The sequence below is a fragment of the Portunus trituberculatus genome, chromosome 35, assembly GCF_017591435.1.
Source record: "Portunus trituberculatus isolate SZX2019 chromosome 35, ASM1759143v1, whole genome shotgun sequence".
Classification (NCBI taxonomy): domain Eukaryota; kingdom Metazoa; phylum Arthropoda; class Malacostraca; order Decapoda; family Portunidae; genus Portunus; species Portunus trituberculatus.
In genome coordinates, this window is record NC_059289.1 from 9407976 (window position 1) to 9422745 (window position 14770).

The 14770-nt window shown below is 42.8% G+C and overlaps 2 protein-coding genes across 4 annotated transcripts; one reads left to right on the plus strand and one right to left on the minus strand.

Moving 5' to 3' along the window:
* Positions 1 to 279: 279 nt before the first annotated feature.
* Positions 280 to 8008, minus strand: LOC123513048. The gene is made up of 7 exons (XM_045269865.1): positions 7881 to 8008; positions 7204 to 7314; positions 6035 to 6757; positions 5003 to 5243; positions 4690 to 4699; positions 3705 to 4076; positions 280 to 384 (listed from the first exon to the last, which is right to left on the minus strand). Exons 2-7 carry the CDS (start codon positions 7310 to 7312, stop codon positions 280 to 282), a joined length of 1560 nt encoding a protein of 519 aa, XP_045125800.1. The 5' UTR covers positions 7313 to 7314; positions 7881 to 8008.
* A 234-nt stretch (positions 8009 to 8242) lies between these two features.
* LOC123513130 lies at positions 8243 to 13065 on the plus strand. 3 transcript variants are annotated; one of them, XM_045270024.1, is made up of 4 exons: positions 8243 to 8915; positions 9232 to 9428; positions 11104 to 11179; positions 12020 to 13065. In XM_045270024.1, the coding sequence occupies exons 1-4, from the start codon at positions 8903 to 8905 to the stop codon at positions 12175 to 12177; spliced, it is 444 nt and encodes a 147-aa protein (XP_045125959.1). In that variant the 5' UTR covers positions 8243 to 8902; the 3' UTR covers positions 12178 to 13065. The 3 variants fall into 3 exon arrangements, 2 of the variants coding, with proteins under 2 accessions (XP_045125959.1, XP_045125958.1); XM_045270023.1 differs by having other exon boundaries at positions 8243 to 9428; XR_006677266.1 differs by lacking the exon at positions 11104 to 11179 and having other exon boundaries at positions 8243 to 9428; positions 12023 to 13065.
* Positions 13066 to 14770: the final 1705 nt, after the last annotated feature.

The window sequence follows — 14770 nt, forward strand, 5'->3', positions numbered from 1 at the left end:
ATTACTTATTCTTTGTGGTATAAGCAAACTGACCAAGGACAACAAAACAACCAAGAGGAAACAATCACAGAGTTTGCTCTCAAGAAAGGTTCTTTGCTAATGAGCAGATTTTGTCTGGCTTAACAGTGTGAAGCAGCAGAACAGTACACTAACACTTTAACAGTGGAGGAATGGAAGCGTCGGTTCTCAGCTCTTTCATCATTACAATGAACCGATTAGATGAGAGTGTGGTGTCTTGTGCAGCAGGACTACAGAGCCGCGATAAAGGCCCTTCTACACTCAGACTTTTACGCCGGGGAATAACTGGAGTGCTGCGTCGGAAATAAGTGGCGAGCTTCCAAACTCGGCGTACAGGCAGGAGATTCCCCCGCACTTCTCAGTCACCTGTGAGCAGCCGGAAGGCAAGTTTGTAAGCTGCATTTATGGATGCCCCCCCTTCCCAATCAATATAATTCAAGAGGTCCCTTATGGACCAATGTGGTATCTGCTTCCACAAAATTGAAGAAAAAGAGGGGTCATTGACGCAGGGAATGCCTTTGCAGGCAGAGTGAAAGAGGATGTAACGCGGCTGAAGCACATCATCCTATGCTCTTGACATGAGACTGGGTAAGCGCGGAGTAATTCACCGCCAAAATGCCTTTGGTTGATGGGATTCCGCTCGCTCCGTAGCCCCGTCCACTATTACTATATAATATGGAATTCCTGGTAAAGCAGTTGGGTTATTCCCCGCCGTAAAAGTCTGAATGTAAAGGGCCTTAAGAAAGCATCCGTTCATCACACGCAAGACAATATGAAAGGGATCAATAATGTTGCCCTGCACGCCACCTCATCCCAGACGGAGCCACTAACCAGGCCTATGAAGAGTGTGCATTAGATGATGGTGATCAAGTGACCATCAACATGTGAATTTGGAAAGAATCGTTAATTAAAGACAGTAAGAAATGGCACTTACGGTGACCACTTACAATGGCACCAACGATGACCACCTGCCGTGGCACTAACGATGATCACCTGCCGTCGTTACCAAGGCAGACTGGCACGCAGCACTGTGCAGAAAATGTGCATTAAGGATTAATGTTGTCATGTTTTCCGAAAGATTTTAAGTCCGTGATATTCGTAAAAACAATGTCTTCCGGTTAATTTCATCGATGTCATGGCCAGAATCTAAACAACAAAGAGAGAGAGAGAGAGAGAGAGAGAGAGAGAGAGAGAGAGAGAGAGAGAGAGAGAGAGAGAGAGAGAGTTCTTACCAAGGCCACTTTTTAAACATTATACAGTAATGATTGGAAATCAAAAGTGAAGGACGTACAATACTTTGCAGAATTAGAGTTGTTAGTTCTCAGATCGTGTGGAGGAAGTGGATACAGGTAGTCGCGCTTGCTTCCATCATCGTCACGCAGGGAAGAATGGTGCACTGATAGAGAAAACAACAAGGTTTTTTCTAGTGATGAGAGCGCGATACACCAGGAACTGACTACCTCTACTGCTTACGAGTACCACAGGCGCTGGTAGGATGTTGCGAGGCGCATATAACCCTATTCTGAAAGACTTTATTCTCTTACGACGGCTATTTTCAAAAGTTATAGTGATGATTAATCGTATTCTCAAGAGTATTTTATCATGCTAACAATGTAGATATTTCATCAATCTGTCACTAGGGCCTTTAAAAACATGCATAGTTTCAATTAGAGCCTTTTAAATGCAATCGAGCGTGGTACAGTAGCTTCAGTATTATACGGCTATTAATCCTGTATTCTGAAATGATTAGCTTTCATCAACACCTTTTTCAAATAGCAGAGATGATCAGCCAGGTTATTATGAGTATTTCAATACAACTGTAAGAATTCCGGGATAGGACAAGAGGCTTTCCATTGACGGGCGGAATCAAGGGAGGTTAATTGAATAAGAGGAGGCTGAATGACGTCACAAAACTGAAGCCAGAGCGCTACTGGTCCGCTGCTGCCCCTATCCCCCTTACACCTAAAACATTACCAGCCACCCTTTAAAGTACATAGGAAGCCCCATTTACGCTCCTTATTTTCCTTCTTATATACATGTTTCGAGGCTCCCTACTATATATGTGACCTTAAAAAGACTCCCAATAGTCGTGGCATACCGTGGCACGAAAATTTAGACGGTAAATCTTACATACAAATTAGATAATACAGTGTTTTCCAGTTTTGGTGGACTTGGGTGAGAGGTGGGAAGCTGTCCTTGGGGAAAACATATGACTGAACGAGGTCATGTACACATCATGTAAAACATCAAAGGTGGGCAAGAGCGCTCTTACTTCCGCTCCTCCGCTCCGAGCGGACTTCCAAATCGCGAGCAGAGGAGTGCGAGCGCCAAAAGTTCGAAATAAGAGCAGAGGAGTGGGGAGCGGACTCTTCAGATTCTAAGTAAGCTATTCCACTCGCGCTTTTTCTTTTTCTCTCATCTTCCACCCACGCAGTCTGCTCCTCCGCTCGCACCCTTTTTTCTCGTTCTTGGCTCCCATATCCCCTTGCGCTCCCTCTGTCCACTTGCGCTCTCCGCTCTCCGCTCTCCGCTACCCGCTACCGCTCTCCGCTCACAAGTGTTAGGTGATTATGGTGAAAATAAGGAGGAGGAGGAGGAGGAGGAGGATCTTTAACTTGCTGTGTATTAATTTACTAACCTTGTTTATTGGAGAAATTAAAATGAGGGAAAAAAAACTCATTCAAATCTCTCTCTCTCTCTCTCTCTCTCTCTCTCTCTCTCTCTCTCTCTCTCTCTCTCTCTCTCTCCTACTGTTTTTACTACTACTGCTACTACTATTACTACTATTATTATTATTACTACTACTACTACTACTATTTCTACTACTACTACTACTACTACTACTACTACTACTACTACTACTACTATTACTACTACTATTACTACTACTACTACTACTACTACTGCTACTACTACTACTACAATTACTACTACTGCTGCTGCTGCTGATTACTCAATTTACTCAACACCACACCTCGAATGGCACAGTCAGCTTTACTATTTTCTCATGGGACATAAATAATGAGTGTCTTTAAGTAAATAATACACAATGCCAGAGGGTGAAAATATATCTGTAAAGAATAATACGATTAATTAACGCTTAAGTTTAATTTTAGTAGGATACACTTACCAGCAAAGCAAAGCAGAAGAACGTACTGAAGGCGACGCACAGACGGTGTTTGCTCAACTGATGTGATGTTACATTACTACGTGTATTGTACGCGTCAGGCCGTCAGATGAGCCAGCGCCACCTCTCTCTCTCTCTCTCTCTCTCTCTCTCTCTCTCTCTCTCTCTCTCTCTCTCTCTCTCTCTCTAACATTTTATACGACTTTTATACAGTCGGTGTAGATTTTTCAAGGTTTTGGGGATTAGACTTTTTCTTTCTAGCTTTCAAAGGTTAGGGTTAATTTTTCAAGATCTTCAAAAAATTTTCAAGCGCTGGCAACACTTAAAAAATAAAACTGGCAATCGATATTTGTGACTGGCCAGTGGGGTGGCCAGCAGATTTGAAGAGGTGACCGCGGCCACCCCAGGCCACCTCCTGGTGGCGCCACTGGAAAGAGAGAGAGAGAGAGAGAGAGAGAGAGAGAGAGAGAGAGAGAGAGAGAGAGAGAGAGAGAGAGAGAGAGAGAGAGATGCGGTTGATGGGGGAACTGTTTTGAGTGAAGTGCCAAGACGAGTAAACCCCCCGGAACTGCTCAGCAAGACGATGGTCCACATCAATGGGATAGCGAGTGAGTAAGTAGTGAGGAAACTTGCGAGGCATCTCAGGGGAGTCCTGCAGAACCGAGCAGCAAGGCTTATCAGGGACACTGCTGGGCAGCAGCCACGACTCCACAACCTCCAGCATCGCCGTGACGTGGCGGGACTCACGGTGATGTACAAAGTGCAGGTGGAAAGAGTGAGCCACATGCAGGAGCTTCATCTGCCTGCACGCTCCCCTCAGGTCACCACCCGCATGGTCACCCAGACACCTGGTGAGCTCCTGCTGACCCGATGCAGGACATGGCATCACCAGAGACAATATAGAAACTCGTGTGCAAGAAAATGGAACACTCTGTTGGCCTCACAGGAGATAAACCTCAGTGACACAAACACTCAGACATTTAAAGTGCAAGTGAACCATTGGTTACTGAGGCAAGGGTAACTCATGTACAGTGAACGTAGTATATTCAGTGTTACAATATAAGTTATTGTTGTACATACAGAATGTAATATACATCACCAGGGTCAGATTTTAAGATAGGTTGCACTAACCCTGTACCCTTTAGTCTGTAAAAACAACGTTCTTATGTAATGTAGAAGTTGTTTTCCCTGTACATTTGATCAGTATAAAAAAAAAAGAGAGAGAGAGAGAGAGAGAGAGAGAGAGAGAGAGAGAGAGAGAGAGAGAGAGAGAGAGAAGCTTTAAGATAGCTCACCTATGGCAAGGATGAGCTTTAGTATAGGCATACTTAACTGTCCCATGTAATATACATAACCACCTTTTAAATAAAAAGAGAGAGAGAGAGAGAGAGAGAGAGAGAGAGAGAGAGAGAGAGAGAGAGAGAGAGAGAGAGAGAGAGAGAGAGAGAAAGAGAGAGAGAGAAATTCAAATTCAAATTCAAATAATTTATTGATATAAAAATCAAAGGGGGCAGCCAGCATGCTGGGATGTCCACCCAGCTGACCTTGAGAGGCCTTACAAAGGTAGTAACACATAGATATAATATTACTAAATATAGATATGTACATATAGTTACAGTAAATTACACCCTAGGTGCAAAGCGTTTGTACTTTTTTAAGATGTTGGGCACAATATTATTATTTATCAGGTGACAAGCTTGCAAAGTTGCGTCACTGATTTGGAGATCCCGGAACTCCTCAGTTCTCGGACAAAAACATAGATAGTGTTGCAGAGTGTGAGAGTTGTCTTGACCACATAATTTGCAGAGTATGCCATCTTGACTGGTGGCATACTCCCAACAATATTTGTACCCTAACCGTAGTCTCATGATGACAGTGTCCACTCTAGGGGATGTTTTCCCATAGCAAGTATTGGTGTTGTTAAACACAGTTACATAGTGTCTCACACTCTCACTTCCACTATCAATGAGTTTGCCAATAATTTCAGAGTCCCATTGTCTCCGCCTACTCATCAAGACACCCTTGATTCTACTAAGACTCATAGTGGCTTCCGAATCTATGGAAGTCTTATTTAGTGCCTCCTTTGCAAGCTTGTCAGCTGTTTCATTGAGGCAAATACCAACATGAGATGGTATCCACATAAATTGCACAATGTGCCCAGCATCTTTTAGTTGAAAGACAATGGCTTTACAGTGAGCCACCAAGGCCTCATTTACAGTATTAAAACTGTTAAGAGAGGACAAAGCACTCTGACTATCAACAAAGACATAAATATCTTTACCTTTCACGGATGCAACTAACAGTCCCTCATATATAGCTAGTAGTTCAGCAGTTGTAATAGATGAAAAATCCCCAAGTCTCTTAGATACATGTACATCAGTATAGACACCCTCTTCAAAATATTCCCTAATTACTGCACCACATCCAGCCTTATCACCACTAACAGACCCATCACAATACATATGTACAACATTATATCTAGGTAAAACATTAATTTTAGATAAGAAAATTTGTTTCAGCTCTAGAGAACACAGTTCATCTTTCTTGGCATGCAATTGTAAAATATCCACTTTAATTGTATGATGCAACCAAGGTGGAAGACTATCAGTTTTCTCTAAAGGTGCACAGTATTGCACTGCCCCATACTCACACAAGGCTGCATACAACTTTTACCATAACTGTTAAGTTTAACAGAGCAGTGGAATTCTGACAAGAGTTCACCAAGGATATTAAGGCATCATCCCCTCTTCTAGTCATCCTAATGACAGCACCAACGACCAACTCCTTAACCCTACAATGAATACTTGGAAGATACAGTTCCATTCTCATAATGTCAATTCTAGTTGTCCTTGCACATCCTAATATGATTCGCATTGCCTCATTCTGTACCACTTCCAAAGCTCGCAGGCTGTTCTGTGGAAGAGATACAAGCCTCACCACTACCATCATCTACCTCTACCGTATCTAACAATGCATCCACTACTTCCTCAGTTTTTACATCAAAGTATCTTACTACAACTGCTAAAACTTGAGAAACTGAAACATCAGTGCACTCGTCAATTAAAATGGAAAACTTTTGCTTTCTACATATTTGTGCAACCTCATTACGCTCCTCATGAGCAATGCCTTCCTGTATTATATAGCTAGCTTTAGTGCGTTTCATTGTCATGTGTTGCGCAACTTCACACTCTGGAAACATGACTTTCAAAGTTTCAGTAAGGTGGTCAGCTTGTTTATATGGCATCTGGTGCTCAGCCATGAAACCTGCTAGTAAAACTTCTGCCTTAGCAATTTTATCATTCAGAGTCACTGTCTCCTGTTTTGGTTTAAAGAAACTCTGGATTTGAGTGATGGATCTTTTAGCAAGAGAATTTTTCTGGTGTTTTTTTGAGTCTTTATGAGCTAGAAGAGCTGTCTTATTTGAATTCTTAAATTTTGTATCACAAACTTTACAAACAGCACTGTTCTTGTCAGTCGGATGCATCTGTAACCAATCTTTCAAATCTGGATGCGTCAACCACTCTTGGTTAAAACCTTGAAAGTACCATTTACGCTTCTTTTTGGGGGTGTTATCTAGCTCTTCTTCCTCGTCAGAAATAACTGCAACGGAATCTGAAATATATTACCATATGCGGTAAAAAAATACCAGTGTTTTGTCTCTTATCACACACACACACACACACACACACACACACACTTGCGAATGACACAGAAACAAAATGTTGTAAACTGGAAAATACTAGAGGACATAAAGACATTGTCAGAAACAATAAATAACATATAAAGCATTCAGAGAGCGCAGACCACCCGTCAAGCAGTCGTGAGACTCGTGTCTCCCCGCAGTTGGCATATTTCTTAAAATTATTAATACCTAATGAAAAAAAATCTCGCCAACTTCGTTTCCAACCATCCTAAAAATTTCAGTAAAATCCTTTCATAGCTGTTGAGTGGGATTACCCTGTTCACAGACAAGCAGACAAAAAAAAAAAAAAAAAAACGAAAGCATAACCTCCTTAGCAGTGATGAAAAAAAAAAAAAAACTTTATTTGTGTACACACCTGCAACAGCACCAGCATGTTCGGGTGCAGATTTAACTGCAGCTGGATTAGACGAGCTGTATTGTTTTTCACTAGGACCAGGTATTTCATTATCATCAGAACTCTCCATTGCTGAAAAAAGACCAGTTGCAAAAAAAAGGTAATGCAGAAAGTGGATAGAAAATCAGGAAAATTTTTGCTTTGTGATCAAATCCTTTCATGGGCGGATTCTATTTCTGATACCAGTGCTATAAACTTAACAATACGTAACTGATTTCAAGATTAGTCCCTACAACATATTTTTTATCTTATATTTCTGCTTTATTGTAAGTTTACTAGCGTACCTTCAAATACTCGTACATACGTGCTGCCCTTATTAGTGCTAGTTATAGCTACCTCCACCACCAACAACAAGTAACAATTTTACCAAATACACCACATGAGAGCAATAAACTAAGAATCATTATACCTACAAGTAGCTACACCCTATTCACTGTGGTTATTTTTTATCAGTCTCATTAGCTACAGAGACTCAAATTGCTTATCACTAATCCTCGAATGGCACACTCAGCTTCACTGTGTTCTCGTGGGACAAATAATAAGGGTCTTTAAGTGAATAATACACCATGACATAGGGTGGAAATATATCAATAACGAATAACAAACTCTTTAAGTTTCAATTCACTAGATACACTCACCAGCGAAGCAAAACAAAGGCACCAGCTGAAGGACTAGTCTGTCAATGCGTGTCTGCCACTGTGGCCTGTGGGACGTGTATTGTACGCGTCAGCTGGACATCAGCTGATCCTCTCTCTCTCTCTCTCTCTCTCTCTCTCTCTCTCTCTCTCTTATGCGACTTTTATGTAGTCACTGTAGATTTTTCAAGATTTTAGGAATTTTAACTTTTTTTTTTCAAGCTTTCAAGGATAGGGTAAATATTTCAAGATCTTGAAAAATTTTTCAAGCGCTGGTAGCACTGCTATCTGAGGCATGGTGATAATTTACGATCCGAGGATCGTATGTGGCATTGCACCCTAACTGTGTTTTTTCGTCTCCAGAAATCCTGTTGTTCCGTCATGGCAGATCAGAGCCAGAGTCACGAGACGCCGAGGCGTTCCTCGTCTTCCTCAGACAGAAAACGTCAGAGACGTGAGGAAGCTCTCCCTTGTGAGGCATCTAAGAAACGCAAGGATGACGCTGGCTTTGTTCAACAGCAGGGTGACGATGGTGCGCCGCCGCCGGCTGTTGCTGGGCCGAGCCATAGTGTAAATAGTGCTTCCACGGGTGAAGGTTACGACCGTTTGAGCTGCCTTTTGAATAGTTTAATAGAGAAACTGGAGAAAAACACCGAGACTACTGCTTCCCAGAGCGGGTTTGGTGGTTTTCATGACCTTTCTCGTCTGAGGGCGAGGATGGTGAGATTCCTGAGTGTTTGCCAGACCCTTTGGATGATCTGGACGCTTTTGGTTCCGCGCAGCAGAGTGGTACAGACGCCGACAGTGCAGAGTTTCTCCAGGCATTAGACGAGTTTTCTGGCATTTTTCAGGGTGAAGAGAAGTAGGGCGAGCCCTTGTCGGACCGTCTTGCCTCTATTCTAAATGCTAGCCTTCGCCGTCGCCCCTCTACTGACGGCGTGAAAACAGTGTGCAGCAGGATCAAGATTCCCAACAATGTGCCTAATTTGACTGTTCCTGTGACAAACGCAGCTGTTACCAAAGCCATGGGTGTTGGTGGTAAGCTTTTAGACACCAGGCTCTGCCATACCAATGGCGTGCTAATCAAGGCCTTGGTTCCCATTGCACGGTGTGTTAACGATATTGGGGAGAAGACAGGGAAGCCCATCACCTCGTATTTGAGTGATTTAAATGACAGTCTTCGCCTTTTGACTTCCGCAGTTAATTACTTAAACCAATTACGAAAGGAAGTTGCACGTATTCATGCCAATGATTCTGCTTTAGCCGAGCTATGCAAGTGGGAATGCGAGGTAGGGAAAGACGACCTGTTCCCCTTTGATGTCATTAAGAAGTGTGACGATATTCTCCGATCCAGAAGGCTGGGCAGGCCTGCTTTCCGACCCTACAAGTACGGCAGGGCCAGGAGACATGCTGCTCTTCCCAGACAAGACAACAGGAAGCCCCACTACCCCCAGTCCAGACACAGGACCGCACAGAGGCCTTTTTAGGCCACAGGGCGTCCCAGGGGAGAGGGACGCAGGGCTACAGAGTTCCCCAGTAACTCCACATCCGGTAGGTGAAAAAGTGTTGTCCCTCCGTAATACCACAGACTATTTTGTGGGTGGTAGGATTTATGCTTCCAGTCATTTGTGGCAAGCACTGTCCACGGACAAATGGATTCATGGGGTGGTACATGGTTACATCCTAGAGTTTGTTCGATTGCCTATTCAGGGGACTTTTCCTAAACCCATAAGGTTATCTACTGCTGACCAAAGGGCATTGGACAGTGCTATGCTTGCCTTCATAGAACATAAGGTTGTAGAAGGTTGTGAGCCCACGGGTGAACAGTGTTTTTATTCTAATGTTTTTCCAACGCCTAAAAGTGACGGTACAGCCAGAGTAATTCTCAACCTGAAAGACTTAAATGCATATGTTAGATATGAGCACTTTAAAATGGACTCTATTGCAGATGTGATCAATTTAATCCAACCAATGTGTTTCTTTATGACTATTGATTTTAAAGATGCATATTTTTCTGTGTTTGTCAGGCCTGTGGAGCGGAAATGGCTCCGCTTTATGTGGAGAGGTAAACATTTTCAATTTACATGCCTTCCCCAAGGGTTGACTTCTGCTCCCCGTATTTTTACTAAGCTGCTCAAACCAGTTTTATCTCATCTGAGAAAACTTGGGATAACTGTATCTTGCTATTTGGATGACTGCATCTTCCTTGCAGCATCGGTGGAGGAACTGGAAGCAAACGTGAGCTATGCCATAACACTTTTTGATTCCTTGGGGCTAACAGTTAATGTTGACAAATCTGTTTTGGTTCTTACTCATGAGGTGGAATTTCTTGGCATAGTCCTAAATTCTGTGAGCATGACTGCAACTTTGCCCTCCCGAAAAAGAGACCGTATCAAGGAGCAGGGTTTGTTTTTGCTGAAAGGGAGGTCACTCTACATGCCTTGGCCTCTTTTATTGGCCTAACTGTGGCCTCTGCTCCTGCAGTTAACTTTGCCCCTCTTAGATATAAATACCTTGAGATAATTAGAAATAAGGGACTCTCTCAGCACTTTGGAAATTATGACTCTACAGTCGTTTTAGATGCTCATTCCAGGGACTTAATAACTTGGTGGATTCATAACGTCGATTTCCTTTCAAGGTCGTTGCTCTCTTGTCCCCCTCAATTTGAGATTCACACTGATGCCTGCCTTACTGGGTGGGGGGCGGCAGTTAGTAACTTGACTACAGGTGGTCACTGGGCCCATACGGAACTTGATCATATTAATTGTTTAGAACTTAAGGCCATCTTACTGGGGTTACAATCTCTTTGCAAGGACTATAGCCAAACTCACATCCGTCTTAGGTCCGACAACACCACTGCTGTTACCTGCATCAACAGATGCGGTAGCACAAAATTATCTCTCAACTCTGTTATTGAGGATATTTTTGCATGGGCTGAGTCGAGACGAATTACCTTGTCCGCGCAGTATGTAAAGGGACTCGATAATGTGGTGGCCGATAGTGCATCTCGACTTAGGAATTTAGATGGTGAATGGATGCTTAAACCTTCTATTTTTCGTTCCCTTTGTCGTGCCTTTTACATGCCAGAGATTGATCTTTTTGCTTCGCGACTCAATTCCCAGTTGCCTAAATATGTGTCTTGGAAACCAGACCCTTATGCTTTCAGTACTAATGCTTTTGCAATTGACTGGGCTGATAAGAACCTCTATGCCTTTCCACCCTTCAGGATCATAGGCAGACTGCTGAAGAAGCTTCGGGAGGACAAGGCAACGCTGCTGACGATCTTGCCGCTCTGGCCAACCCATCCTGCGTACATCCGCGGGCTCTAAAGTTAACGGCCATGTTGTTGTCAGGCAATCCCTTGAGAACCAAGGCCTTTCGCCGGATGTTGCCAGTTTCCTCCTTAAATCTTGGAGAAGGGGTACAATTTCACAATATGGGTCACATCTCCAGAGATGGATGTCGTTTTGTGTCTGCAGGGAAATTGATCCATTTCAACCATCTGTCAATGTCTTCTTAGACTTTCTCTTACAAGAATTTAATAGGGGCCAGGGACGTGGTTACAGTACTGTTAATTCCATTCGCTCAGCCATCTCTGCTGACAAACCTGCAGGCCAACATCCCTTAGTTAGTAGGTTTATGAAGGCAGTTTTTCAGGAGAGACCCTCCCTTCCTCGTTACCGTAGTACTTGGGATCCAGATTTGGTTTTATCCTACATAAAAGGCCTGGGGCCAAATGACTCCTTGTCAACCATTCAGTTGTCCCGGAAGCTGACTATGCTCATGTTACTTTTATCTGGTCAGCGTAGTCAGGTCTTACATTTCTTAGACATTAGGAATATGACTGTTTCTGAGACCTCAGTTTCTTTTCGGATTGGGGATCTTCTAAAAACATCTCGGCCGGGTGACCATGTCTCTGAGATTGTTTTTCAAGCCTATGCCCCAGACAGCCGGTTGTGTGTTTGCACCGCGGTTGTCAGTTATTTAGACAGAACTTCAGCCTCTAGGGGATCGATCACTGGCTTTTTTCTAACCACCGTGCCTCCTATAAGATTGGCCTCTCAGGACACTATAAGGCGCTGGGCACGAGATGTTATGCAGGCTGCGGGTATTGACCTTTCTATTTTCTCACCCCATTCAATCAGGTCTGCTTCATCTAGCGAAGCTGCCTTGTCCCTGCCTCTTTCCACCATCCTCTCCACTGTGGGTTGGTCCAGTGCATCAACCTTCGCAAAGTACTACCAGAGGCTTGTCACGAAACAGGGCCTCTGTGCGAAAGCTGTCTTGCCTAGTTAGATAATGCTCTTATTTTGCTCTGTTTTTTGTATACTATGTATTGTGCAGACATGTACGAGGTACTTAATGTTTTTTGGGTGCGCATAATGCGACATTTTTCTTTTTTCTTTTTTGTTACCCATGTAAATTTTTTCATGTTGGGATTATGGTCTGCCGAGTACATGCCATTGATGCTTTGCTTTCTGTTTGTGTGCTTGTTTTTTCTAAATAAATGTCCTTTTTGGGGTTTACTGGTATACTCATTTTTCTTTACCTACGAAGTTTGGTTTGGTAGGTTTGAGGAATTACTCTAAAGCTCTCGTTGACTACCTCGTGACGTCAGTTAAATGGCTTGTTGAAGTGAAATTGTAAGATTAAGCGAGTACTTACCGGTACGAAGATTGATCGTAATTTCACGAATGCCATTTAACTGCGTCACTGAGGTATTAAACGCCCGCCCTACCCTTCCCTGTTCCTTCGTACTCTTACGTTGTAGTTCGTCTCTTCCTCAAACCTCCTTTGAATGACTGACGGGAGACTGGCGCCGCATGCATCTTGTTTAATACCTCAGTGACGCAGTTAAATGGTTAAATGGCATTCGTGAAATTACGATCAACCTTCGTACCGGGAAGTACTCGCTTAATCTTACAATTAGTAACTCTTTCAACCCTTTGTCCATTAAGCATCAGAACTCTGTCAGTCACATCTCTTGATTGGAATTTGGTCTTACCTACATTCACCACTAACCCCAGACGTAAGCACAAGTAATCAAGTTCAGCAAGTGCCCGAGTCATAACCCTTTCATTAACACATTGCAGCAGGATGTCATCAAGACTTGAGTGCCATGAGGAAAAGTGTGTCTACCTATTTGATCCATTAATATATTGAAAAGTGTTGGACTTAAAACATCACCTTGTGGGGTGCCTAATTCAAAACTTTTCTCTTCAGATTCAGTGCCTTGAAAAGAAACTTTTGCTCTGCATCCGATCAAATAGTCCCCAATCCATCTGAGCAAGCGTTCCTTGATGCTTTTATTTTCCAGTGCCTCAAGAATAACATCTGGGTTTGCCTTGTCAAATGCACCCTCTAAGTCCACAAAAACTCTGCAGTGAATGTTGGGATTGCTCAGGCACTTTATAACACAATCTGTTGTACTTTTACCTTTGATAAAACCAAATAAATTATCAGACATAAGATCACCTAATTTATACAACCACCTGATTAAGACAATTCTCTCCATCGTTTTGCACATGCAAGAAGTTAGTGATATAGGCCGGTAATCTTGATCTCCTTTGGGAATGGGATGGATAAGGGCAACCTTCCACTGCTCTGGCAGCTTTCCTGTCTCATAAGACATGTTGAATAAGTCCAATAAGGGACTGATTTCCATGACAACAAGATGGTTTAGTATATCATAGGTGAGCCCATCCTGTCCAGGAGCTGTTGATTTCCCCTTTTTTATAGTAAGCAGGAGTTCATCTTTAGTGATTGGTACACATGAATCATCTAAAAGTTCAGTTTGGACATTAAACAACTGTCTTCTGCCGGATTGGTAACGTCTCAGACATTCCTGAATATTGTCAGGCAAACTCGCAATGCTGGAGGCATGAGCCCACTTATCTATAAGTTCGCTGGTTTTAGCTTGTGGATCAGGATGAGCAATAGTTGTACTCCGTATACCCCTTACTTTGTTAACCTCCCTCCATATGCTTGTCAAATTCTTCGTCTTAGATATGCTCTCTAGGAAATTATTCCAATACCTGGTACGTGCTTGTTGTCTCACATCCGTCATACATTTAGCGATTTCAAGCATGGCTGTCCCACTCTGGATATCACAAGGATTTTTACTTCATCGACTCTGTGCTTTCCTAAGTAATGTGTTCCATCCCTTAACTTGCTTATCAGTAAAGTAAGCTGACTTATATCTCCTACCTGAACGAGTTTGCCGAATGGTAGCCTTACTTAAAGTATGGTCAATTACTTGCAACAGAGCTTCATAAAACTGATCAACATTATGGACAGAGTGTTTGTAATCTTGGTACCAAGCATTTTACTTTATTAATCAGTTGCCTATGCTGGCCATCCTACAGCCTGTACCTTGCCCTGGTGGAAGGACCACACACCTTATCAAGCCCAAGAGTTACCTTTAAAGCAAAATGATCACTCACCAGTTCATGCAGGATATCTGCAGAGGCTTGAACTTCATTCATATTAAAAAGAAGAGCATAATCAAGTCTGCCACCTTTGACATGAGTAGGTTTAGCATTCCCTAATACCTGTACATTCCCAAAGGCATCAAGAATGTCACACAGAGCAAAACCATTGGAATTCTGGCTGCCAAAGAAGCTACCTAAACTCCTATGCCCAGCATTTAGGTCTCCAACCAAAAGATTTTTATCACTAAATACACAATCAGGAAGATCCTCAGATCTTAGCATATTTGCATGAATGTACGTATTAACAATAATCACCACACAATCTTTAACGCGAACGTTTACACACATTACCTCCGTACCATTGACCTTATAAGCAGAGTGGAGGGTGGCAGGAATACAGCTTTTGATGTATGTGACTAAACCTCTTGTGTTAGTACGTAGATCAGCTGAAAGCTCAAAGCG

Excerpts from the sequence above, each read along its gene's own strand:
- LOC123513048 (XM_045269865.1), bottom strand. The coding sequence starts at position 7,312 with ATGGAGAGTTCTGATGATAATGAAATACCTGGTCCTAGTGAAAAACAA. Across the intron at positions 6,758-7,203 it reads ACATGCTGGTGCTGTTGCAG|ATTCCGTTGCAGTTATTTCT; the intron begins GTGTGTACACAA and ends AATATATTTCAG. Across the intron at positions 5,244-6,034 it reads GCCTGCGAGCTTTGGAAGTG|CTGACAAGCTTGCAAAGGAG; the intron begins GTACAGAATGAG and ends TCAATGAAACAG.
- LOC123513130 (XM_045270023.1), top strand. The coding sequence starts at position 9,195 with ATGTCATTAAGAAGTGTGACGATATTCTCCGATCCAGAAGGCTGGGCA. Across the intron at positions 9,429-11,103 it reads CCCCAGTAACTCCACATCCG|GATCATAGGCAGACTGCTGA; the intron begins GTAGGTGAAAAA and ends TCCACCCTTCAG. Across the intron at positions 11,180-12,019 it reads TCTTGCCGCTCTGGCCAACC|CAGGTCTGCTTCATCTAGCG; the intron begins CATCCTGCGTAC and ends ACCCCATTCAAT.